At 35.0% G+C, this 26,790-nt stretch overlaps 1 protein-coding gene across 1 annotated transcript in view; it reads right to left on the minus strand.

Moving 5' to 3' along the window:
* Positions 1-3,208: 3,208 nt before the first annotated feature.
* Positions 3,209-26,790, minus strand: part of LOC127857392 (protocadherin Fat 4-like) — a 54,086-nt gene continuing 30,504 nt past the window's right edge. The window contains exons 43-59 of the mRNA XM_052393788.1: positions 26,503-26,676; positions 25,644-25,807; positions 25,251-25,482; positions 24,817-24,930; positions 23,120-23,191; positions 22,159-22,344; positions 21,658-21,828; positions 21,108-21,267; positions 20,512-20,636; positions 19,916-20,218; positions 18,385-18,567; positions 17,110-17,851; positions 16,288-16,839; positions 15,920-16,036; positions 15,391-15,470; positions 4,044-4,094; positions 3,209-3,688 (exon numbers count right to left, since the gene is read on the minus strand). Of these exons, the coding sequence (XP_052249748.1) occupies positions 3,425-3,688; positions 4,044-4,094; positions 15,391-15,470; positions 15,920-16,036; positions 16,288-16,839; positions 17,110-17,851; positions 18,385-18,567; positions 19,916-20,218; positions 20,512-20,636; positions 21,108-21,267; positions 21,658-21,828; positions 22,159-22,344; positions 23,120-23,191; positions 24,817-24,930; positions 25,251-25,482; positions 25,644-25,807; positions 26,503-26,676 (3,690 nt within the window). The 3' untranslated portion in view covers positions 3,209-3,424. The remainder of the gene's footprint in view (positions 3,689-4,043; positions 4,095-15,390; positions 15,471-15,919; positions 16,037-16,287; positions 16,840-17,109; positions 17,852-18,384; positions 18,568-19,915; positions 20,219-20,511; positions 20,637-21,107; positions 21,268-21,657; positions 21,829-22,158; positions 22,345-23,119; positions 23,192-24,816; positions 24,931-25,250; positions 25,483-25,643; positions 25,808-26,502; positions 26,677-26,790) is intronic.

Genomic DNA, 26,790 nt, shown 5'->3' on the forward strand with positions numbered 1-26,790 from the left:
GATTTGTGATGAATCAACTAATTCCACGATTTGGTTAATAACTTCAATGGTGATAACTTAAATTGAGTAAAACCTGCCTCTGCGAAGTTTAGTATTTAAAGATGTACACAGGATTAAAGTATGCCAGAAGCACAGGTGGAAGTAACGTACCCAGGATAGTATTTTTCATATGTATATTTTTAGGAGCCCAATATATTCAAATAAATATATAAAATCATGTTTAATGAGAAAAAATTGACAAAGAGCCATGAAAAAAAAATCCCCATCCTCTGATATTGGAATCATAATTATGATTTCAATATCAGAGGGTGGGGATTTTTTTTCATGGCTCTTTGTCAAATTTTTTTCTCATTAAACATGATTTTATATATTTATTTGAATATATTGGGCTCCTAAAAATATATATATGAAAAATACTATCCTGGGTCCGTTACTTCCACCTGTGGCCAGAAGTAGCGGATCCGTGGCCTAGTGGTAACACACTGGCTTCACAATCCAGTGATCGCTGGTTCGATCCCCCGCTGCACCTAACCTACTAACTCGTCTTTCGCATGAGACGTTAAACCGAGGTGCAGTGTACTAGGTGCTATACACCGGGCACTAAAAGACCCAGGGTCACCTCTGGAACGGGGTGTCTCCTGTATCTTGCACTATCCCCCGTAACCAACTAACTGTCTTTCTGGGGGCGATGGCCATATGGGAGACAATCCCGGTGCACTCGCTAAAAAATAATGAAGAAGAAATAAAGTATACCATAATTTTAAATTGATAAGTCGACTAACACCATGCCTGCGCCTCCTTGTTTGTTTTGTCTACGACGGGTTTACGAAAATTCCAGAGCGGTGACATGTGACAACTGTTAAAGGTGGCATCACATTAAGTGTGGTAACACTGGTAAGTACTTCTAAAGCGTAAAAACGAATTTAAATTAGTTATTGCATGTATTTATTATCGTTGTGTGAATGAATAAACTGGTAACGATATAGAAACAGCTGATTATTTGTAGATCTCTCTAAAATTGGAGGTTTCAGGAGGTGATGAAGGCACCTAGACACCGGTCTTGAGCCATGGGTCCTCATACGTACCCCCTATCATTAAAAGAAAAATGAACAATGAGCAGTAGGGTTGCGTATCCCGCTCGCGGTTACACCTGAATCGTTCGTTACCACCGATTATTGTTTGGGGTGTACGTAAAGTCATGTGCGCTTCTCTTAATTGATGGTAATGAATAAATCTTTTAATTATCGCAGCTGCTTTAATCAAAACTAATGCTTCACTTTATGTACTTTTCGCAAATATGCGTTGTGGATGGGCATAGGGGGCGTCCTCGGTGCGCTTTGGGCATCGGCGGCGGAAGGGCGGTTGTTAGGGCCGTGGCGTCCTTGGTTGGGCTTGTGATTTTGAATTGTGTAGTTAAATTTTGCAATTGTATGATTTTGAGTTTAGGCTTGACTTCTGATGGGTATTAATAATTTTCAATTATTCACATGTAACGCATGAGCATGTTTAATGATACGTATAACGACGTGTTTTACAGAATGGATTTAGTATCGTTTCAGTTCTTAAATATATGAGAAGGATGTCGCAACGTTTACTGACGTCTCGAGACTCTTCAACTGAGCGGTGCCATTGGGGTCGATATCTGTTGCTCATTGGACACATACAATCGTCATAAGATTTGTTTCTTGCATTTATGTGTAGAAAGCCCTGTCAGATACAAACACCCACTCCGTGCGTGTGTTTCAATACATAAAATACCCTGCTTGTCATGACACCTAAACAAATGTGTTTGTTTTTATTCTAAATGGTTAGATGATAAATAATTTATGTTTGTCATAAAATGTAATGGAATATAAAACGTAAGTGGTAGTATTATCGTGCGTCAACTTTGTACACTACTTTGTTTGTATTTGAAGCATTTTTTAGATATATATAAAACTGCTTTTTTCTTGTTACTACTCTGTCAGATAACAATTATAAATGTATGTACATGTATGCTTAAATTGCATATTATATGTCTATGTATTCAGAGACTGAATAAACTTTGAAACAAATATACGTAATACAGTTTATAAATATTTAAGTTTCTACTGCAAGTTATTAAATAAGAAATTAAACAAGAGCGGATAATCAATACTATCAATAATATGAGCCTCGTTCTGGGAAAACTGGGCTTAATTCATTTGCGTAAAGTGTCGTCCCAAATTAGCCTGTGCAGTCCGCACATGCTCATCAAGGACGACACTTTCTGCCTAAACTTGATTTTCGGTGCATTAAGCACAGTTTTCTCAGAACGCTGCTCATATATCATCAAATTATATAATTTCAGGGATCACAGTTGAGCAGTACGACGCTGCTGTTGCAGAAGGTCGGGATCTGCAATTTGTGTGCCTGCGCTGTCGTCACATCAACACCGATGAAAATGGTGACGTGATGGAAGAGACAGTCAGCTCGATAGCGGAATCTACCAACACCACATTTGAAACCACGACAACATCAGCCATGTCTCTCCTTCAAGAGGACTCATTTGACATAACGCGACCGGAACGGCAACTCCCATCAGAAGACATGGAGAACACATTACATGACGCGACAGTAATGGACATCACACCCACTGCTCCAGTCACCTACACGATTGTCGATAGCGGTACAGACAGACATCTTAAGATATTGTTCCATACCCCACCCACTTTTTAATGTTTCGTTTTTGTTTAAACACAATAAAATATGAAATATAGCATAAACATAACCGAAATTGAATCAATGATACTAGGCTATTAACAAATTACAAGAAAATGATACCATATTAGCTATGATGGAGCGAGTCGTTATGTATGTGGGGCGAGTGGTAATTTATGTGGGGTGAGTCGTTATATAGGCGGGGCCTATAAAACATAGGGCGAGTCGTTAAGGGGGCGAGTCGTTAGTAATTCCTGAAAAGAAACTGGACTGGAACAACTTGACAATACGTGCACCAACAGTCTTTAAAAGTTCTTCATCTAATGTTTCATAAAGATTGGGTAATAATTTCATGAGATCTCGCGTAAAAACCAGGAAAAGGATAAGTGGAAAATGCATCAAATAACGCGAAATTCGAATTACGGCAGAGGGGCAAAGCGACAACTTTCTTTTAGCAAACACCTACGACATCATGACCAGAATTGATGTGTTTTGTTGTTGTTTTTTTTAATTAAGTATAAACACAAAGTTGACCACTTCACTTCTTTATTGGTTATGCATGACAACTTTCTGATACTAGTAAATGCCATGGGCAAAGTTAAGTTCACACTCCTAGCCTTGAATAGTGTTCATAATCACAAGTAAACACTCGTGTTTGAGTAAATTTAAATTGCATTATGAATACACACTGAAAATAGCATACTAATTTTTAGTTACATGTTAGCTATACATAAACATTGCAATCTTAAGAGATTGTTACAGGAGTCAATTCCTTTCCAGGACTCTTCTTCACTAATTTAGCATGATCCGACACACTCCCGGCGGATAAATCGTCGGCAGGCATGTTCAGCGCATGGGACCGATTTTGCCTTCCGCCGCCATGATCCGTAGGCTGATTGCCATCTACAGGTTTCACTAATATGGTTCTTGACTCGTCTCTCGCGTGAGTTTCGGTCACTCCGTTTGAGTGATTCTGGTCCGTGTTGGAATCCACGTCAGAGTCCTCCGCCTAAAATGAGTGCATTTATTCTGTTGTTCGGGTCAGCACTGATAGTTTCGACCGGATATTCCTTAACAAACCAGACATGAATTTTAAGATGCTTGGAGAAATAATCAGTGTCTTACAAAGCCAAAACTGCTAATGATAATATGGGGAAACTATTCGATAACCCAACTACCCGGTAGGTAAAAAGGGTGTATGTAATAACATTGGCCTGCGATGTTGAAGTGCAAAAAAAAGGCAAATGGAAACAAATATTTACCGCTTGTTTGAGAGAACTACATATCATTCAAGAAAACGGATGCACTTGTTACAGTTTCAACTCAAATGTTAAGATGAGATCAAGCCATACAACTTGTTTTACCGGTGGCATAGCCGCGTAACCATTCTTCGAGCTTAACGACCCTTCAGAATCCTAAAATGATAAGTATTTGTATATGATGAATACAAAATTATTTTATATAAAAACAATCAGTCATCGTCAGTAGTATATAATTACTATATTTGAAGTCGGTACCAATATTTTTGCCTTGGTCATGAGTTGCAGTACAAACGTACCATACGTTATATGGGGTGGCAGACGTTCTCCCCCCAAGATGTTTCCTCCCCAGACGTTTTATCCCTAGACGTTTCACCCCCATTTTGGGTGGTGAACGTCTACATAATATGTAAATGTATATTAGAAGTAGTTATTTGTAATAATACCGGGATATGTGAAAAAATAACTAACGATTAGTATTAAAATGGAGTGCATTTTATGTGTCTTAATAATTAATGATTAAAAAAAAAATTGATGTAAGTTGAGTCCTGACTGATTTAAATATTAATTAGTGATTGTTGATGGTTGTTTTTAGGGAAGCCTCTAACAAATGTTACCAATTAAATAGATCTAAGTATAATTGTTTTTATAAGTGCTTGAAATTTTTCTTTCATTAATTGAGATCATTGAAAAGTTGAGTAAAAGCACAGCTTTGATGTTCTTTGATGGTCATTTTAAGTGGAATAGTATGTTACAAATTATAACTATTGTATTAATGACTTGAGTAAAAACACACCTTTGATGTTCTTTGATGATCATTTTAAGTGGAGAATGTTACAAAGTAAACAATTATAATTATTGAATTGATGAATTAATTTTTGCTACAAACAAATTCAATTATACCTATATATACTAAAAACATTTTACACTGATTCATTCTGTTATTAGAATTTACTGCAATAATATTATTCATACATATCATAGTGATAGACATTTTCGGAGTTTAATCATGCTTTTTTTTACAAAATGAATTAAAGGCATGAAATGATAGTTACATAATGATAAGCCATAAGTTATGATTTTAAATGAAGAATAATAACTATGTTCAAATTTGAACTGAAGAACAAACATTTTGACAAAGTAAACATCATATTCGGATTTTTATTTTGAGTAAATAAAATAGAATTTATATGACATTTAAATTATAATGGCCCAATACAGCTAGTATTGTAGTTCTCAGGTGTTACCTCTCAAAATACTCTTAAAAAATTAAATGAAACACACAAATGAAAATATTTTCAAAACAAGGCAAATAATAAAAAAGTTATGAGAGTTTTGACATATTTTTCAATATTCTATTTATTAGGTAAACAGTTGACAAAGCCCCAGTTTCTGAATTTCATTTTGATGTCTATATATATCACTTCATACATTATTGTTTACGTTGGAATTTTTTACATATTGATTTAGTCTGTCATCAAGATTATCATATAATAAAAAAAATGATTTCAAAAATAATGAAGCCTAAATGAAAATCTTTCTTTAATTTTAGATGTTAAGTTATGGCAACAATTTTGTTTGTATTGCATAGGGAAAGGGTTCAAGTTTTTAAATGTCAGATGTAATCACTTTTTCACAACAAAAGATCTTAACCAAATGTTTTGAAAATTTTGTTGATAAATGTACATGTCTTTTGCACTTTATAAAATCCTATAAAAACATGTTATCAATAATTTTTGTGTTTTGTCAACATGAAGTATGTTCTTGACAACTTTATTTTTCATTTATTCTAAGAAATACCCAAACAGTCAGTAATATGGAATACACATAACATTGTCATTTCATATTCTTATAATTATAAAGTAAGAGGGAACCTGAATTGGTTGCTGAAAGGATCTAGCATGATTTTAGGCGAAATCTGTACACCTGGGACATGAAATTGTAAATACATCAATATAAAGCAATGATCCTGAACATTCTATTTGATAATGTTAATATCAAACAAAATCAGTATCAACTTCCCATTACCAGTTTATACACCATTAAAAACAACTTCAGTTTGTGAAAACATCCACAAAATAAACCATAAACAATTAAATATGCTGCTCTTTTTACTCATGAAATTGGGAAGTCAAGCGTTAATTCAACCAAAATTGAGAAAATACTACAAGTTTTCTAAATTTGTATGTCCCCCACCCACTATAGTGGGGGACATATTGTTTTTGCCCTGTCTGTTGGTCTGTTCGTTGGTCTGTTGGTCTGTTTGCTCCAACGTTAACATTTGCAATAACTTTTTCAATATTCAAGATGGCAACTTGATATTTGGCATGCATGTGTATCTTATGGAGCTGCACATTTTGAGTGGTGAAAGGTCAAGGTCATCCTTCAAGGTCAGAGGTCAAGTATATGTGGCCAAAATCGCTCATTTTATGAATACTTTGGCAATATTGAAGATACCAACTTGATATTTGGCATGCATGTGTATCTCATGGAGCCGCACATTTTGAGTGGTTAAAGGTCAAGGTCATTCTTCAAGGTCAAACAAACAAAAAAATTCAAAGCGGCGCAGAAGGGGGCATAGTGTTTCTGACAAACACATTTCTTGTTAAAATTAAAACTATGATATCCTTTGTGATTTTTTTTACTGGAATAGGGAAAAAAGATGTTTTTCCATTGAGAATATGACTGAACAACAGCTATAAAATCAGCTGAAAAAAAGCCCTGAGTGACATTTGTACAAGGCAAATATAAATATGCATCTTAAGTCTTAAGACAAACATAGATTTTATTCAATACCTGGTGTTTATTTTCATCATGATCTCTTACCAGTAATAATTTTACATGAAACAGTCGAACATTCTTACACTTTCCTTTAAACAGGTTTACTGGGATACATGTGTTATCTTTAATTTTGATAAATAACTAAGTTTATAACTGATGGGATATCAGAGGCATAAGGAATCTCCGTAATAATGCAGTGTGTCATAGATGTGTATTTCCCATAAAAAACATATATTTCACAAATTGTAGATACATATGACCTGGTTCTCAATATATTTCACATAGTTGTATATATTTAACCAGGTTTTCCAAAGGAAAAAAACTGGTTATTAGATTGACAAATGTCGGCTGGCGGGCGGAACAAGCTTGTCTGGGCCATAACTTAGTCGTTCATTGTGAGATTTTAAAATCATTTGGCACATTTGTTCACCATGATTAGGCAGTGTGTAGCGCGAAAATATTACGTCAATACCCCCAAGCACAAGGTCGCAATATGAGTTCAAAGGTCAAAAATGGCCATAAATGAGCTTGTCCGGTCCATAACTATGTAATTCATTGTGAAATTTTAAAATCATTTGGCACATTTGTTCACCATATTGGGTGTGTCGCAAGAAAGAATTACGTCAATATCCCAAGGTCAAGGTCGCCACGACTAAAATATATTTATTTTGAAACAAAGGGGGTTACTTATGCACAATCAGTTCAGTTTGAGTTGTCTCCCTTTATCATACTTTTTTTAACATTGAAAACCTGGTTTTGTGACAATTTTGTCCCTTCTTTACCTTGGTTTCATAATTTACCTTGTTCTATATAATAAAGTTCTGTTTGACATTTAGGTTTCATTATTTTTGAAATCACCCTAATATGTTTAGTTATGCAGAATATTTACTATTACTATTTACCATCCCAATTTAAAAATTAATTTAATCTGTAGCCAAAAAAATGTGACGGCATTTTTTTTTTCGCTAATATTAAGTAACAACACACACCTACATGTACCATTATACAAGATATTAGGCACATATGTTGCAATATACAAGCGTTGATTAGATTAGCAAGTGTATTATAGCTTTATCACTGTATTAATTATCATTAATGAATTAACTTGATTTGACTTAATTACTATTTTTATATATGGTAGACATAGATGCATCTGTTGTATTTAACAGGGGCGGATTCAAAAATATGTTACACTTTCGACATCTTTTTCATTTGTTAATGCAACTGAATCTTTCATATATCGTCATGACCAGAATGAAGGCTGTTGTCAAGTTAAATGTCAAAAAAAAGATTGTCATTTTGCTTCAATTTAAGTTTGGTATTACTCAGTCTGTATTCTGTTCTTAACTAGGTTAAAACAGAGTAGGCAGGGCAAGTTAATAAGTTAAATGTAGAGTTAAGTGTTGAGCTCTAATCGATGATAAATTTCCTAAAACTATGTTCATTTTGAAATGACACAAACCCAGCTGGATCTAATGGCCCTATTCCACTACGAAAACAAGCCCACGATTTGCTACGATTTTTCACATTTATTAAATCGGGAAGGCTCGTGACAGTCGTGGGGTTCGGTTTAAGTCTTGCGAATAGGGTCGCGACTTCACTACGATGTGTAAGAATCTACTGCGACTGTACTACGAACGATGCAGATCGGTCACGACTAAGCTAGGACCTTACCGAACGCACCCATGAAATAGGCGCCAATATCTATTGATATTGATCATTCTTTACAATGTGACCTACATTCTTCTGTGTACATGTAGACTACATGTGTAAGAAGGCCTCCGTTCCTTCTTTGGCGCCAAATCAAAAATGGAAGTTCGACGAAGAGCAGCTGTAGTCTTTAAACTAGAGCTTGAACATGAACACCACGTGTTGATGGCAAGAGGAACACTAAGAAGGAGGAAAAGGCGATCGGCACCTAGTTGGTGGGTTAGACCATGGCTTACACCGACGAGAAAGCTAACAACTGAATGACTGAACAAACCGAGAAGCTCTGTTTATATACCACACCCATTCTCCAAAAATCGTAACTGTTTCGTAACTAAATCGCGAGAATCTTGGCGGGCTCGCAACTCACTCGGGGTGAACTCGTGAGATTCTTGACAAAGTCGTAGCTGATTCGTAGACAGATCACGTGATCACCGATTTCCCGATTGAGTCACGAATTACCTACGATTCCATTACGACGCCCAAGAACGCACTACGACGCTGTAACGAGTCAACTGCGATTAAATTCAATCTTGGAGGTCATGGCCAAATTTTAAACACGTTTAAAATATGGCCCTGATTTTTCGGGAGCTCACGAGTTGCAGGAATCATTTACGATCGGCCCACGACTAGCTACGAATGAGTTAGGACCGTCGCCGATTGAGCTTCGAATGTCCCCGATCCAAAATATTGGAAATCGGGACAAATCGTGGGTAATCGGGTCGTAATGGAATACCCCTATAAGACCAAGCGTTGGTTCATGGACGGAACTTTTAAGGTTATTTACATTAACTTTACAAAATTAAAAACTTCCATTTAAAATGTATAATAGCAAGGATCAAACCAATAAACTCAATAACTGTGCTTCTAAAGGATCTCCTTTCAGTGCGGTAGTCACACCCAGGCAAGAGAGGCATAGATCCTATTCAAACAAATCTGACTTGACTATCTTCCCATATTGTCTCCAGTCTGTTTCCCTGCTTCCCTAATTTTATTTCAAAGTTGACTCCATTGCTTTATAAACAAAATCAGAGACGTAGATAAAATGGACTGTCACATGTATAACCCTTTATTTTCAGGTTGTTGGTGAACCATTCTAATCCGGTCAGCTCGAGTCTATCCATGGCTTCATTACACACAATGGCAAGGAGAAGCAAGTTCCGTTGGCATTCATCTTAATGTCGAGGAGGAGGACCGACGATTATTTTCAGGTCCTTACAAGTATCCGCGATGCGTTAGATCATGTGATTGTAGAAAACTTCGTAATGAACTTCGAGCAAGGTAATAATAATACTAAAATTGCTTAAATATTGTATTAAAACGGTAAAAACAGGTTTTATTGCTTTTCTGATTTGACAGTGTTATACAAACACAAATTTCACGTTCAAAAGAAAATAGATCACCCATATACATGTATGAGCTACCCAACGTATATCTTTAAAAAAAATAACAAATTACAGACATGGTTATTATGTCTAATATGATTATAATATTATTAATATAATCTAATTTCGATTTTATTTTATATTCAGCGGCCTGGTTGGCGGTCCGTCAGGTATTTCCGGGAGCAACCATCAAGGGATGTGTTTTTCACTTCACACAGGCTGTTTGGAGCAATGTGGAGAACCTGGGGTTAAGGCTAGCGTACATGGAGAAGGCGTCTATCCATACGTACATTAGAAACATGATGGCGCTACCATTCCTTCCTGCCGCCGACATTGAGCCAGCATTCCAGCTGCTTGCTGCTAGAGCTAACTCCGAACAGATCACCAGGTTCGTGAGATACACGAAGGAGCAGTGGTTGAACCATCCAATATTCGATATTGACTCCTTGTCAGCGTATGGGATTAGTGTGAGATCTAACAATGGCATTGAACGCTGGCACCAATCCCCGAATAGGAAAGCAGGAGGCCAGGACCTGACATTCTACCGCCTGGTTCCAGCACTACGTGCAGAGTCCGAGAATGTTCAGTATGAGTTACGTTACCTCAGGGATGGTCTATGCACTATGAGAGTGAGACCAGTGAGCCGAAGGATAGAGAATAGTATAAGAGACCTCTGGGCCAGGTATGACGCCAAAGACATCACGAGTGAACTGTTAAGTGAAAGTGCCAAGGTATACGGCCCCCAGGTAGAACTCACAGTGGAACGCACAGTACACCACGAAACACTTGTTACCAGATTGTGAAAAGTTGGGCTGTCCGTGCCACAACGGAAGCAAAAGTAGGCATTTTTAAAGTAAATTTGATAAAAATTACTATATAGCATACATTGAACGCAGAGATTTGATCATGAACATTTGTTTCATGTGTAGTAAAGTTTGGTTTTATTATGTCATTATTTTGTAACATTAAATGTATAATGTAATTTTTCATAACATAGAATTTGTACAAATAACATAACTGTTTAGTCATTAGCACTTAAATGAGATAGCTGAAAGAAAAACAACATGTACATAATTTTGCAGTATTTATCTCCCTTGTCTTATATATAACAGAGAGGCAGCCAAGAATGAACAGTGAGGCAGCATTTTGACAGAGAGGCCACCGATATGCATATACACCGTGGTTAAACCAAAAAAAGAAGAATTTTAAAACCAAAAAAAATCAAACAAGCTGCTTCATTGATAAAGTTAATTAAAGACTTCATAAACAAAATAATCATTTTGATAATAAATCAAGATTATACTTAAACCAAACAATGATAAATGTATTGGAGGGGAAACGTCTGCACTAAAAGTTAAAAAAAATGGGGGGGGGAACGTCTGGGGAGGAAACGTCTTGGATGGGGGACGTATATAAATAGCTCACATTGGTGCATAAAAAACTACGTTGCCATTTACGATACAGTGTCAAGTTTCGACGTGGAACGAATCACAAGTACGATATGCTACATTTCAATTAATATAAAAGAAACTAGCTCAAATATACTTTTTACTGCCACTTTGCTACGTAAAAAGATTAAAAAAAAATCATATTGAAATAACGCTTAAGAATGCATCTTAAACAAAGATTAACATGTATTTTAATTTATGAAGAACACGAAACGAAAATTGATTATGATTGTGACGCATTTGCAGATGAGATATTTAAATTGAACGGAAACGGTAGAGTCAGGTCGTCAGTTCCGAATCACTATCGAAACTACCGATGTATATTTTAAAACGGCGATGGATTTCAATTTCAGATATAGGGCGTATAATATATAATTTTAACCTCTATGCTTCGCTTACCTTGATTTTGAATTTGGTTGTAAATATAAATGAATGTTTATGTTATTCCTAAACCAAAACGTTTCTCCATTTCCGGTTACTATTCTGCAATAGCGAATCACATGACAGCAGGTGCACTTTATGACTAGATTTAGGGATCGTCTCAAAACAAACTTGAACTGTCAATATAGTTTATATAACGTTTATTGCAATATAACCAGACTAGCTTTCGACCACAGATTTTTGTAAAAACCATAACAATACAGAAAGCAAAAAGTAAAAAATAAAACAAAATTCAATGGACCTCTACCTGAGATCACACAATACAGTATTGTTACACAAAACTATGAGAATGTATGAGGAAGCAACAGCACACAATGCACACAGGTGGAAGTAACGTACCCAGGATAGTATTTTTCAGATATATATTTTTTAGGAGCCCAATATATTCGAATAAATATATAAAAGCATGTTTAATGAGAAAAAAATTGACAAAGAGACATGAACAAAAAAATCCCCACCCTCTGATTATGGAATCATAATTATGATTCCAATATCAGGGGGTGGGGATTTTTTTTTCATGGCTCTTTGTCAATTTTTTTCTCATTAAACATGATGTTATATATTTATTTGAATATATTGGGCTCCTAAAAAAATAAATAAATAAAAATACTATCCAGGGTACGTTACTTCCACCTGTGACAATGCATGTCAAGGTTCTATTTTAGTAAATATTCATGTAAACTTTATCCAGAAAATATTTTTATGAAGGTGTTTGAATCTAAATTGAGTCTTGACTAAGAAAATATATTTTAAAGAATAAGCAAAATATGCATAATAACATTTAAAGTGATGTTTTGTGCAAACTTATTCCACAAAATGTAAGTGGAACATGGGCTAACTTCCTAAAACACCACATTTATAGACTGGTGCACCTGATACTGGATTTAAAATATTTAATCAAAATATCACCGCCCATTCTTAGTTGTTCTTGTTCCAGAGGGGATGAACCCAGTCTCACAAATCATATCAATACAAGATATGAACAGCTGACCATGAAATATAACTAAATCAATTTGTAGACAAATAGGCATCCAAGCTTTTGGTAAAAACTAGAAAAACAAAACAAACTAGGAACCAATTAAAACTAGAAATGGCGCGGCAGAGGCCGACGCGTATCCCCACGCCGTATGTTTGACCCAGGGGCGCCCCAGGGTTGGTAATGGGGCTATGCATAGTTGAGATTGACCGCATTGTCATAAGAGAAGTTCAGTATCAATTAGAAGTGAATCGGTGTAAAAATGAAGAAGTTACAGTAAATGGCCATTTTGGGTGGGTGTGGCCTATGTGGGCGGGGTGACCCAGGGTTTGTAATGGGGCTATGCATAGTTGAGATTGACCGTATTGTCATAAGAGAGGTTCAGTATAAATTTGAAGTAATTCAATGTACAAATGAAGAAGTTAATGTAAAATAACCTAAAAAATGAGTGAAAATCTCTGACCCGGCCCCACCCCAACCCCCATAACTTTTGACGCAGGGGTCAGATAAAAAATCCAAATAGTGCAGGGTCGCACATATGCTCATAACTACCATGTGTTCAAGTTTCGAGGTTATAGTGCTAAGAGTGTAGGAGGAGATTGTGGCCAGGACGGACAGACAGACGGACAGACGGGCGGCGGAGATAACCACAATACTAGTATCCCCACGCTTTTCAAAAAGCGTGGGGATACTAAAATACGGAAAAGGTAGATAAATTAGCAACTGCCAGAGAGCTTTGGCAAGTGTACAAAACTCATAAATTCACATGAGTAGAGCTAAACACATCACATATGTTTGGGTGAAAGGTCTGGGCTGCTGCATTTCCCCTATTGCCTGTCGGGGCGCGCCTGCGTCCTTCACAGTACTGAAAAAAATAATGATATAAGCCTTTATATTTTAATTATACCTCACGTGACGTTTCACAGATGAGTTAACACAAACAATTGAATACTAAATACATCTCTGCGCCACTACTGTGTAACTATATGCGCCACTTTGATTTATTAATTTATTTTATATCATTTGGCAGGTTATTTACTTACCTCCCTTTAAAGATTGTTACTTCCCTTGGATTTGTTTTTTTGACCTTTGACCTTGAAGGATGACCTTAACCTTTAACCACTCAAAATGTGCAGCTCCATGAGATACACATGCATGCTAAATATCAAGTTGCTCATCAATATTGCAAAAGTTATGGCCCATGCACCATACCGAGGGGCATAAAAATAAGTGAAAATCTCTGACCCGGCCGCGCCCCAACCCCCAAGACTTTTGACCCAGGGGTCAGATCAAAATTCCGTCACTGTCACCGTCGCACATATGCTCATAGCTACCATGTATGTAAGTTTCAGGGTTCTAGTGCTAATAGTGTAGGATGAGCAGGTGGCCAGGACGGACGGACGGACGCACATAATTTTTATAATCAGATCTTATTAAATAAGCATACTTTTTTCCTTTGTCTATGAGTTCATACCAGCAACCTGCCTTTTAAACGTCCGTGCATTCAGAAATGTAGGAGCCAGAGTGCTTGGTAAATTAATAAACAAACAATTGTTTTTCTCTTATTAAGTTGTTTTGTTTTTTGTTTGTTTAGTAGAATAAAATAATTATCACACACATACAGGTTGATAAAACTGGGTTAGGTTAGCATAACCATTCTCGGGTTAACATTATGCTGTTATTACCCTGTATGGGGTATGATATATGTATTTATATATGTTTAAAAATAAACTTGCAATGTAACTTCAAGCATTATAAAGTAATATAAGATAAACTTAAATTATATATTCAAATAGTATAAAGTAATAAATAGTAAAATGCTAATATATTAATGGTGACGTTAATTTTTGAATCTCCTGTTGCTTCTAGTAAGTTTTACTCACGTGTTTTCATAGTAGCAACAACATGTTTCCTATTCAATAATGCAATATAAACAATGCTGGTTGGAACCAAATACAATTACATTTTTTTCAAGCAGTTAGCATTAAAAATAATAGCATTTCATCCTAGGCCATGTGCATTCTATACATAGATGGTGACGTCACTATGTTATTGTCAGTAAGACCGGTGTGTACACAATGAGGCCATGTGTAAAAGCCAATAATACAATTTACAATATCACTTAACGATATTTGAAAGGAAGAAATTTGCTTGAGATTGCCCCTGGTTTACTTCATGTCTGTTTCGGAACTGACACCTGTGGCAGCGAGTCATTTTCGAGACTCTAAATTCACAGTTTGACTGAAAATGTATAAACCTTATTGTTTTCTTATTTCTTGATAAATTACCTTCAAATCAATGCCAATATCACTTACCGTGGACAATCCGTTATAGAAGCAAACGTGTTCTAATTTCTGATGACCGATCGCGCAGACAGGATATTGCCGCCATTCGAAAATATGTCTGCGAGAGTTTCGACAATTCAGATTGTTTACATTTGTCTATTTTCTTCCGGTTGTTGCGGAAAAAATCATCAAATATTAAGGAGTATCGCTGTACAATTTGTTTAATCATAAGTGGTCAGTCTTGTTTTCAAGGTTGAATGAAATGTAATTTGTTGCGGAACTGGCGATTTTTCGGAACTGACGACCCGACTGTATATAATAGCTACAAGCGAGTTTTTAATTACAAGTGAGCACAACATAATTATCTAACTATTGTGTAATATAATGTGTCCATGTATTTTCATAAAAATAATCGAACAATAGTCTCACTTGTGGCTTGACGTTGTTCGCTTTCTTTTTCCATATGACCACAGCGACTATGACCGCAGCGACGACAACTAGAATTGCCACTGAAACGAAATAACTCGAAACATCACGAAGTCTTCACGTCAAAGAATTTACCTTGCAACTGAACAATTTAAATTCACCTGGTCATACATTTCCATACGCCAACACCGATTAAAAATTAGTTGAATTTCTACCCCGAACTTTCTTTGTTTTCGAGTATTTAGAAGAAGAATGACTTCGTTTACGCTGTCCAAAAATTAATAATGTTTCTGCAGTTAAATTTGTTTCTATATGTTCTGTACATTCACAAGTAAGACTACCGGTAAGCACTTTTTTTCTTAAAAAAAATATACGAAATATTTCGTTTTTTAGACTTGTGTTAAGTTTATAAAGATATTAAACAAAAAAGTTTTATCAATAAATTGATCATCAATACATATTTCAGGATTCAATTATTTGTTTCTTGGTATATTATGTCTTTCTATTAAAATGCTAATGTATAAATTCGAACCTGTAACACCGACGATTACTCCGATTGACGACGAACTCTCTTGTGCGTTTTGTTTCGCAGGAGAAGCCGCGTCCATTATTGCCGGACAAAATACCTCCTCTTTCAAGTCTCTCGAATCTGAATTGTATTTTTTTGCTTCAGTCTAAAATAACTAGATATATGTCTTCAAGCAGAAAAAGTGTATACACACGAAGAAAGCATAAGACAGACAACGGCTCTTAAATATGTAATCTATAACGGTCACACTGAGATAAGCATTGGTTACTTACCGTTTACATAAGGAGTACTTAAAAGCTCGCACATGTTTACAACAAAAAATGCGGTGTTACCAATTGTTTGAATACATGACAAGAAATGCGTTCACTTACTTATATCACGACACGTGACTGCAAGTATTGTCAACACGGCATCCTTGGTAAATACGTCAGAAGGGTTTTTCAGCACGACGATTTCGAATACGAATTTGTCGCCTTGCTCAACGGCACTGACAACAAAAACCTGCACCTCTCCAATAGTCTGCTCTTGGCGTCTTGTCCTTTGGTTCAGGTTTGTTAAAACGGGTAAACGACCATGATGTAGTATGAAGTCAAGCAATCGCGCCTGAAATGTTTCAATAGGAACTCCCGCAGTATTATCATACGACAATTGTATCAGATGTTTTTCTTCGTCTACGCATATCGGCGATCGTTCGAATGCTGCAGCAACGCAAACATGAGTGGTGTTGCAGTTTCGATTTTTGCAAAGCCCAGCGACTAAGTGGCAGTGTACGCCTTCCCAGTCGGTGGGACATTCACAGACATATGTTTCCAACCTATCTTGACATGTCCCTCCATTATAGCACGTGGCCATGATACATTCGTCAATATCATCGGAACAGTTCTTTCCAGTCCACCCTGGCGAGCATGCGCATTTGTAGTTTTCTAAAAGAATATAATTAACACATAATTGAAAACAAATATTATCAACCATTTTATAATCCAATAATGATCTATGTGGTTCATTTGGTACAAATGCAATATCAGTAAATGTAGTCATATATGAATGATGCTGACTTGATTGATGCATAAACGAATGATGGATTGCCACTTCACAAATCCTCATAAAGAATTATCTAATTTTAACAAATGGATGAATGTAGTCATTTAGCAATTGAATTGCAGCTGTTGAATTGTTGAAACTGGAATACCCACCGTTGTCTGGTACACATATCCCGTGAAGGCATGGATTTGGAACGCATGAAGAGGTGGCGTTTTCCTTGATCTCACAGTTCTGGCCTTTATACCCTTTCATGCACCTGCAGATGTACGATCTGATGTCATCGATGCATGTTCCACCGTTCACGCACGTCGCGTTCAGACAGTCATTCACCTGAATGCATCTTCCTTCAACCTCGTCATAATCATCCTCGCATCTACATACGTTTTCAGCTGAATTTCGATTTGCCACACACACCATTCCTGCTTTACATTCGCATTTCATGTTGTGATTTTCGACCTTTATTTGATGTAATGCGCTTTCCATAGAGTCAGTATCAAGGATTTGAACCGTAACGCTGCCTCTTGTCATATTGATGGATTCTATGTCATTTGCCAGCAGCAGCATGCTGCTATCTCGAATTGTGAACAAGTCTTCGAAGTTCTGTGTTATTGTTATAACCATATCCTCCATATCTACACCCTCGCGGATCAACCGTCCTATCTCAAAACCTTTAGTCATATTGCTGAACAAGTCTATTTTAGAGAATGCAAGTTGGGGAAGACCGGCCTTCACAATCTCCACGTCCGTTAGCGTCACAGTAAACGTTTGATTGAACGTAAGAACGGGGTTTCCATTGTCAGCTACCTCGATGTTAAACTTGAGCGTCGGGTCAAACGACGTCAGAATGAAGTTCGGTATTGGGGCTGCGAGCTGTAATTCGTTGTTCTCGTTGATCTGGAAGACGAAAATATAGTTGAAGTTGATTTTATGATACAGACATAAAGAAAAAAAGTAATAATAAATTACCAGTGCAAAACACAGTATAGCTTTGGTAAATTTATTGTTAAGAAAAAAGAGAGCCATATTTAAGTAATATTTTAAAACCATGTTTAAATAAGACAGTATTCACAATGACTGACCAAATAAATACTGAAAGTATATACACGTCCAAGTGAGGACAAACATGATTTCGGTCTTAAAATAAGTTTGTCAATGTCAATATGGCTAGTCAACTGGTTAAACACGAGAAAACTATTTAATTGAAACATTTGTTTATGGCATTCCTTCAAATGCAAATCTTCGACATTTTACTAACGTACTAATCGAAATTAATATAAAGCAATATTTAAAGAGGTTTACACATTATCATTAAACAATGTATATCGTAACTTAAAAAAATAATATAGAATCAACATTTTGTTGCAATTATGTTTCCTAAAATTTATCTTTTTTAAAAACTTTGCTTATAAATAATAAAATCACCATGCCTTTAAAATATCTGCATTTGGTCCACTAATTCTAAAGGTGTGCACTTGTCCAAGGTCAGGATCGGTTGCACTCAGCTGTCCGATGCCAGTGCCGACCTTTGCGCTCGCCAGGACCGTGTGGGATCCAGCCAGTGTGACAGCACTGGGTGACTCGTTGACGTCCTTAACTATTAAGCTGATGCCCTGCAATATTCATGTAGCTGAGTTTAAGACTATACGAATCATTTCATTGCGTATTCATAGAAAATTACTAAAAATATCCAATATTTAACAAAGTGGACAAATTCATTTTCAAATTTAAATAAGTTGCTAGAAGAATTTTATGTTGATAAAAACAATACGTTTTACTGAACTTGAACTATATACAGACAGTGGAACGATATTGTCGGATTAGAATCTGTTTTACCTGTATCTATCAGCTGATAGATACGTTATGGTGATGATGCTAAAAGCAATTTAACTTAATACGTTAATGCTAATTGATACGAATGTATTGTCTTGTATTTAATTATTGTTATTCCCACTGGCGAGATATATGTGTAACAAAAGAAAAACACACTATATTGAGTACATTAAGAAAATAAGCCAAATGTGTAATCCTGGCAACACATATAAACGCAAACTGAACGGTTTAACGGTATATATTTTATGTTCAACTGTACTATATTGATATAATTGTATAACTTGACCCTAACATGTCAACTTAATGACACGTAAGCCATTTTTATGGCTGGGTAGTACACTTGTTTGCAAGTATATGTGCATATACATGTAGTTATTGATCGTACATGGGCATTTTTCACTGTTGAATTGAGCTGAAAAGAATTAACAGGTCAAAAGAGTTAGTTAAAATGTGGTTACTGACTAATTATCTGCAACCCATCTTGCTACGAGTTGTTTATAAAAAATATATTTTATGTTCGATATTTTACATGACTGGTGAGTCCTCTAAGCCGAAATGATCCGTAAAACAAAATAGTGTCTTTGTGCCGTATGAACGAATCTGCACTAAAACTACATTTAGATTCACATCGTAAATCGAATCATGTATGTTGTCACTTGTCAAAACGAAAGAACGGTTGATATTCAAATGCATTATGTTTCTCTTTCCGGGATATTGTTTCAGTATTTTGATGCTGCATTTACAAATATAAGTGTATATGAAGTGAAAACACCAAAAATAAACAACGGTTGCGGTAGACACCTATAAACTGTTAGATGCCCATAATATCATTTTAATATTTTGCATTTTTGACTGCGATGTTTACATTATTCTCCATTGTTTTATCAAGTGTGGTTTATAGGCTCGAGTTGTTCTTGAGCATTTCGATGTATACACAACATATTTTACATGTAAAGCTTCATTAATTATGTACACAAACAAACAAGAGTTTTATCAAACAAATATATGCATCGATTTTATGATATTTTAATTGCAAATATATTGGAAAAACTCTTTGTTAGAAAAGTAATATACGATGTTATAGTAAAATACATTATTGAAAAAAAATATGGAAGTGTATTATGTTACCTTTTCTATTTCGAACTCGCCATCTGTGCACACGATGGATACCTTCAAGTTATCGAGCGTCTCAAAGTCCAACTCTGATGTCAAAATAAGATCGACTTTACCATCAAGGCGAATATTGACCGTTAAGAAATTGTTGCCATCCTTCAAGAAACATGAGTGTTTCTGACCTGAATCAGGGTCATCTATTTCAAGAGTGACGATGGCAGTTTGAATGGCTGTGTCCTCAGGAATCGTTCCAAACTGATGAACAATTATTTCCGCCGGCGGATCATTTGCGTCCGTAACTACTATTGAAAAGTTTGCCTAGACAATAGAAGCATTAATTATTTAAAACATCACACTGTCCTTATTTGTTTACACGCCCTGCTTATCATATCCACGCATAAATATGTATAAAAAAGGGAACAAAATATATATCTGCTGTAATTAATTAAGATTTAGGCAAAAATTACTGAAAAATTGTTCTGCACATAAGTAAAATATGGTAACATAACATTTACTGTAAACGATTTAAATTTTCAAAGCAATATGGAGAATGAAAAGACAATGACAAAAACGAGGAAGACGATTATGACGAGAATGGCAAAGACGTATACCGCTCTGAACTTTGAAGGGATCCCGTTGTCCGTTGATATCACGGTTATTGGAATTTCAGGTTTAGTTTCGAAGTCTAGTTGTTTGCTTCCAACATACAACTTTGATCCTCTGATTTCAAGTAGGCCTTATACGCATATAAATAATAATACACTAATTTAATATAATTTTACGCCAAAGAGGTCAATTCTTTGGCATGGCAAACTTTGCATATTCGCGAAAGTTTTGTTGTACTATTCTATATATTTATATATGTTCAATAAAGTAATTTTTATTTGGTAAAATTCCTATATATGCGGCAACTTTCTACATATTTTGTAAAAATTATTATTACTGAATATTAACTTATGTTTATTTGAAAGAAATATGTGTATGTTAAACAGATAATACATATATGCTTAAATATTTTATAAAAGTTCGTATTTATGTTCTATATTTGTTTTTATTTGTGATAAAACTTGGTCATATACGTAAACAATAATTACCTGGACCATTCCATTTATATTTGGTGATGTCAATGCGCTATTAACTCAGTAAAATAGTTTTTGTTTAGAGCAAGGGTTTTATTTGATGACCGGAAAACTTCAAAATGCCTTACCATTCATGTGTGTCTGGCCGTCGAGCGTATAAACAAATTTTTGTCCAATATCAGAGTCTTCTGTTGTGAATGTTCCAATTAGTGCCCCTGTTTGCGTATTTTCTGATATGGTATTTTTGTCTAGATGAATGGCCGTGGGTGGTTCATTAATATCGCGAACCTTAAAACATGTATACATGATTGGTTGCGTATGATTTCAAATAGAATCAATTTGCAATATATAATAGATGTGATCCGATTTAGAACCCGACTGTGCTCTATTATATTGTACCGCATCAAATGTTGTTCGTAATAGACGCATACTTTCGGTTGTTATTGCTTACAGAATTTTATGCTACTAAATATGTTTTAACTATCACATGTTCTATTTATTGTAACAATCACGCGAGACTAGTAAAATATCAATAACGACATACATTTTCAAGAATAAATACTTGATATAAAAATCTTACTTAATGAATATTACATTTTAGTTTTGTATTGTACGTGTTTGTTTCTTATAAAATTCGACATTTTATTTAATAAATTACACAATTAAGTATATACATACCATAATTTCAAACCTCCTTGTATTAAAAAACCCCTGCTCGTCAGTCACTGTGATGCTAATATTGTAGCTTGCTTTTGTTTCAAAATCAAATACCATGTTGGCAATAAGCGTAGACGTTCCTTTTATTTGGAATGGAGTTCCAATATTGTCTTGGACAATTGTGAACGTCAGCTATAGAACAACAATACATTTTTAGAAGGTTGTTCTTGTTATGTTTTGGTTTGTTATTAATTTGCTTCAAGCAAGGTCTAATCATTTTATTTTTAATTTTTTTTTTTGGGGGGGGGAGACAATTATTATCCAATGGTTGATTTTTCTGAAACACTGAACATTAGTTTGATAATTATTAGATCTATATATGACCGAACTCTCTACTTAATAATTACACACATCATAAGTTACACAATATCATAAAGATCACACAGATTGTTAAATTATTATAAATCCAATCTACGAAAACTTATTGAGTTGATACACGTTCCGTGTTTTTTTAAAGCTTACATTTGCACTATCCAAATCAGTAGCCGTTATTTCTCCAATCAACTGACCCACAGTATTACCCTCGTCAATTGCAGCATTTGACAGAGAAATATTTTCTGGCGGTTCGTTGACATTCAACACTAAAACTGCTAAAGTCTTTGTGAAATGCAGGTGTGTGCCATCAAGGATAATGTCTCCGCATTTCACCTATAAAATGTGAAAGAAAGAACGGCTGACATTTATTGTTGTAAATACATGATGGTTATTGAAGACTGTGAATCAAATCATTTTCCGAATGAAGCCTTAATTCTTACAATATAACCGATTGGCGTATCAATTAACCAATCAACGCCGTGTGATATCAATTGACCAATCAACGCCGTGTGATATCGTATCGTTACACTTGTACGTAATGTGTAATTAAATATTGACTTCGTATAATATAAGTTCCAAAATTAGATTCAATTAATCTAGTATTATTGGCGAAAACAAATTTATCACATGCCATACCATGTTTCCCATGTAATACAATCATTACGAATATTTTTATCTTACACAATTGTAATAAACTGTTTAAGCATTTTCATTGGCTTATTTTCGTTCGATTGACCAATCTCATTTTGATATTTTGCTGAAATGACGTTGCAACGACAAATGACGTCACGAAATACAAACAACATAAGGGATTTATCATTATTTTGCGTAAATATTTATTTTATTTGCTCATTTAAAAGCACGTGATAAAAAAGATCTGACACTCGTTGTCATTTTATTTTATATTTTATTAAACTCGTCCAAGAAATTCGTTAGTAAGCTCGCCCAAGGCTCTCTTAAGTTCTAACAAAATTCCTGAACTAGTTTCATAAAATATGGTATGATATGACAACTCGTGCCAGATCCTTTATATATCAATTATGTTGAAAACGTGTGAATTGAAATGAAAAATAAAGGTAATAAATGAAAAGAAAGAGATCGCCTTTACCTCCATGTTTAGCGAGTTATGCATTTCGTAGTCAATTGTTCCAGCAACCACCAATTTGGTGGACTCCACAACCTTTGAAATAAATAGAAACAACAGTGTTTTTAACAAGTATTATCGGTATACAAGACAAGTGTTTACAATTCCGAAAACATATGCCATAATTCCATAAACTTATTCCATTAAATCTTTATAGATATTTGTGTTCTTAAGCTGTTTACTCGCTTAATAGTTTAATATATGTTGACACTTTTCCTCTAATATTATCTCCGAAATATTTTTCTTAAGAAAATATGTAAAAGTCTTAATACATCAACACGTCCAGGGGTCGTATTCCAGAAACATCTTAAGTCATTTCTTAAATATTTTCACTTAAGGTAGCGCACCTCTAATGATTTCCCGCGATTTATTTTACGATTATTGCCGATCTTAAATGATCGGTTATTTCCGAGAGATGCATTTTATTTATTTCAAACTTAGAATTTTGATATGTGTTCACCTAATTCATTTAGAATACATTATTTTCACTATAAATATTGACTTTGCTCCAATTATCATCTGAAAAATACGATTTCGCGATTTCTTCAAAGATCGACGAACCTTTTTACCTGTTTACTTATGGATATCTAATTTAAGGTTGCAACGATGTGAAGTTGTCGTGGCCGAGTGGTTAAGGCGATGGACTAGAAATCTTTTGGGATCTTCCCGCGCAGATGCGAATCCTGCCGACATCGCATATTTTTTGCGACGCGTTTCATTTCTTTTCTAACGTAATTTGATTTAATATAGCATATAAGCTATGTTTATTGTCAAATATGTTGAAAATTGTAAGAACATCCTTTAATTTTTAAAATTAAAACAACGTTATGGCTAAATTGGGTAATTTACTGCTGAAAATACGAATGATGCATGTTGCATTTTTATTTTTATTTCAAAAAGTAAACGGTAAATCTGTCTATTTCTTGGTATTTTTGCTGTATATAGTGTTTCTAAAAAAAATTAGTTTAAAATATAACTTAAATGATACTATTTTGAATTTTATGACACTTTGTTTTTAACCGACCAAATTTTTACTTGGCTGAAATCACTTACATTTCATGGCGCTATTCAATAGATAACAAATTGTAAAAAATAAATGTCTGTAAAACAATACTTATTTCATCTTATTTAAACTTTAAACACCTTTACTGCATCTGTACACACCAACTGCATGCCCATATTTGGAAATCTGAATGCATTATGGAACGTTTATATACCCCAGGGGTGAAAATAAACTGGACAAAAGCCGAGCGTGAGAGTGGTTTTGAAAAAATCGGTATATTTTTTTTAAAAGCATGGAAAGCCTACCTACAAATTTGCATGTAGTTCAGTGAAATGATGCTGATTAGGAAAATAATTAATTAAATTATATTTGGATATGTGCCCATTAGAGGTGCGCTACCTTAAGTTCAAAATTACAATGTTTTGGTATTCCTCAAATAACATTGACATAATGATGTTATTTTGATGTAATTTTCGATGCCTAACTATTGCAGTATGAAATGAAAAACTTAAGAAAAATTTCCAATTTAAGGATATAAATAAAATTTAACTTAAGTTGTTTCTGGAATACCACCCCAGGTGTACATATGCATAAGGACTACACACGCCAATTATTCGTGTGTTCTTATTGACAGAGCACCTGGTTATAAGCTACTTACACGAAACGGTACGTCGACAACGTTCACTATTTCGCAGGCCTGTTGCTGATCGATATCCTCATCATTTACAATAAGTTCTCCCACAAACGTGCCAGTTTTACTGTTCTCAGTAACCTTAAGATGAAAAACAACACAACAAATATTGTGTACGCATTGTGTAACATGACATCAATTTATTAACGTTTACAAAGGTTTTAATGAGAAGAAATGTATTCAAATTGCAATCGATCTTTTACGATTATGGCTACATTCTGTATTACAATTTGTATCGGCATTCCTATAATGAACCATATATTAATAAAACTTAAGTGTTCTTTCATCACCACAAGTTCTCATTTTAATGAAGTATTTAAAGACAAGACCAAAATCGGTGCATGCACATATATCGCATGTGCCATGTAAATGTAACAACCGGCCTCGTAAAAATTAATTACTTCATTGTGTGAAAGCCTTATTTCAGTCGGTGGATCGTTATCGTTGTCGATGCGAAGTAGGACCACACTTCTATACGTCAATGGAGGTTCTCCGGAGTCAACAGTCTCCATGTAGACCGCAACCACAGGCGATTGTTCGTAGTCCAAGTAGCGTGACGCGCCAACTTTCAACATATTGCCTTCGATTTTAAAAGCATCGATCATCACTGTGTCGGTTTCGTTTGCAGCAATCCTGTAACATTAACACTATCACTAATACAAAAAAAATCCGTTGCCGTTAACACTATTTTCGCTGCGCTCGTAGAGTTTGTCTTACGGTTCAAAACATTGACCGAAATTCCAGAAGCAGCTTAAAGGCACGATCTGAAAGACATTAACAAATAAAATAATTACCCATACTGCACTCCTAAGATCGTGTATGTATATGTCTGGTAATCCTCCGAGTCGTGCGTAAAAAGCGTGCCGACTACCGCACCCTCGGGAGAGTTTTCTTTCACACTCAGCTTCCCTCGCAAATCGATACCAAATGGTGCTTCATTTATATCTACAACGTTTATCTGAGTTGGAAAAAATTACAATTATGAACACAATTGCTAATACAATAACTGCATGTCGAAAGCACATCATTTGTTAAAGTTTTGGCAAAATTTTTACAAATGACAGAGATGAAAAGTTCGAACATAAAACATGATATATACGCCCTTGGTTACATTACTAACTATAATAGTTTCTGATGCCTGGGCTTCAAGAAGTAAAATAACGAAAAAATCAAACATTGTTTACAATAGTGTGAACTAATTTCAAATCAAACGATTCTTGCAAATTAAAACATGAGTTCTTTTTTAATTTATAAATCGGCAACTTTTAAATAAAAAATATGCTGTTTATTCGGTGCTATTCATTTCAATATGGAATAACATACGTCTGTAATATAAGATCAAAATTTTGGCAAAACTTTTACAAATGACTGAGATGAAAAGTTCGAACATAAAACATGATATATACGCCCTTGGTTACATTACTAACTATAATATTTCTGATGCCTGGGCTTCAAGAAGTAAAATAACGAAACAATCAAACATAGTTTACAATAGTGTGTACTTATTTCAAATAAAACGATTCTTGCAAATTAAAACATGAGTTCTTTTTTAAGTTTTAAAGCGGCAACTTTAAAATAAAAAAACATGTTCATTTGATGCTATTCATTTCCATATGGAATAACGTACGTCTGTAATATAATATCAATTCGTACCGTAAATATGTGGGTGATATTAACTGCGTCGCCAAACGTGTCTGATCCATTTACATTAACACGGAAGGACTTGGTAGACTGAGTTTCAAAATCCAGAGGCTTTGTCAATCGTAGAGTCCTTTCTGTCAAACTAAGGTAATCTTTCGACGCTTCCTCCAGTGCAAAAGTGTATACCTATTAAAAAATACACTTTTATCAAATAATGACTTGTTTAAACTTATAATTATTATACAATGGTGTTTTATTACAATTATCCCATGCAAATTGTTAGTACCTGTTGTACAAAAC

The sequence above is a fragment of the Dreissena polymorpha genome, chromosome 14 (genome assembly GCF_020536995.1).
Source record: "Dreissena polymorpha isolate Duluth1 chromosome 14, UMN_Dpol_1.0, whole genome shotgun sequence".
Classification (NCBI taxonomy): Eukaryota; Metazoa; Mollusca; class Bivalvia; order Myida; family Dreissenidae; genus Dreissena; species Dreissena polymorpha.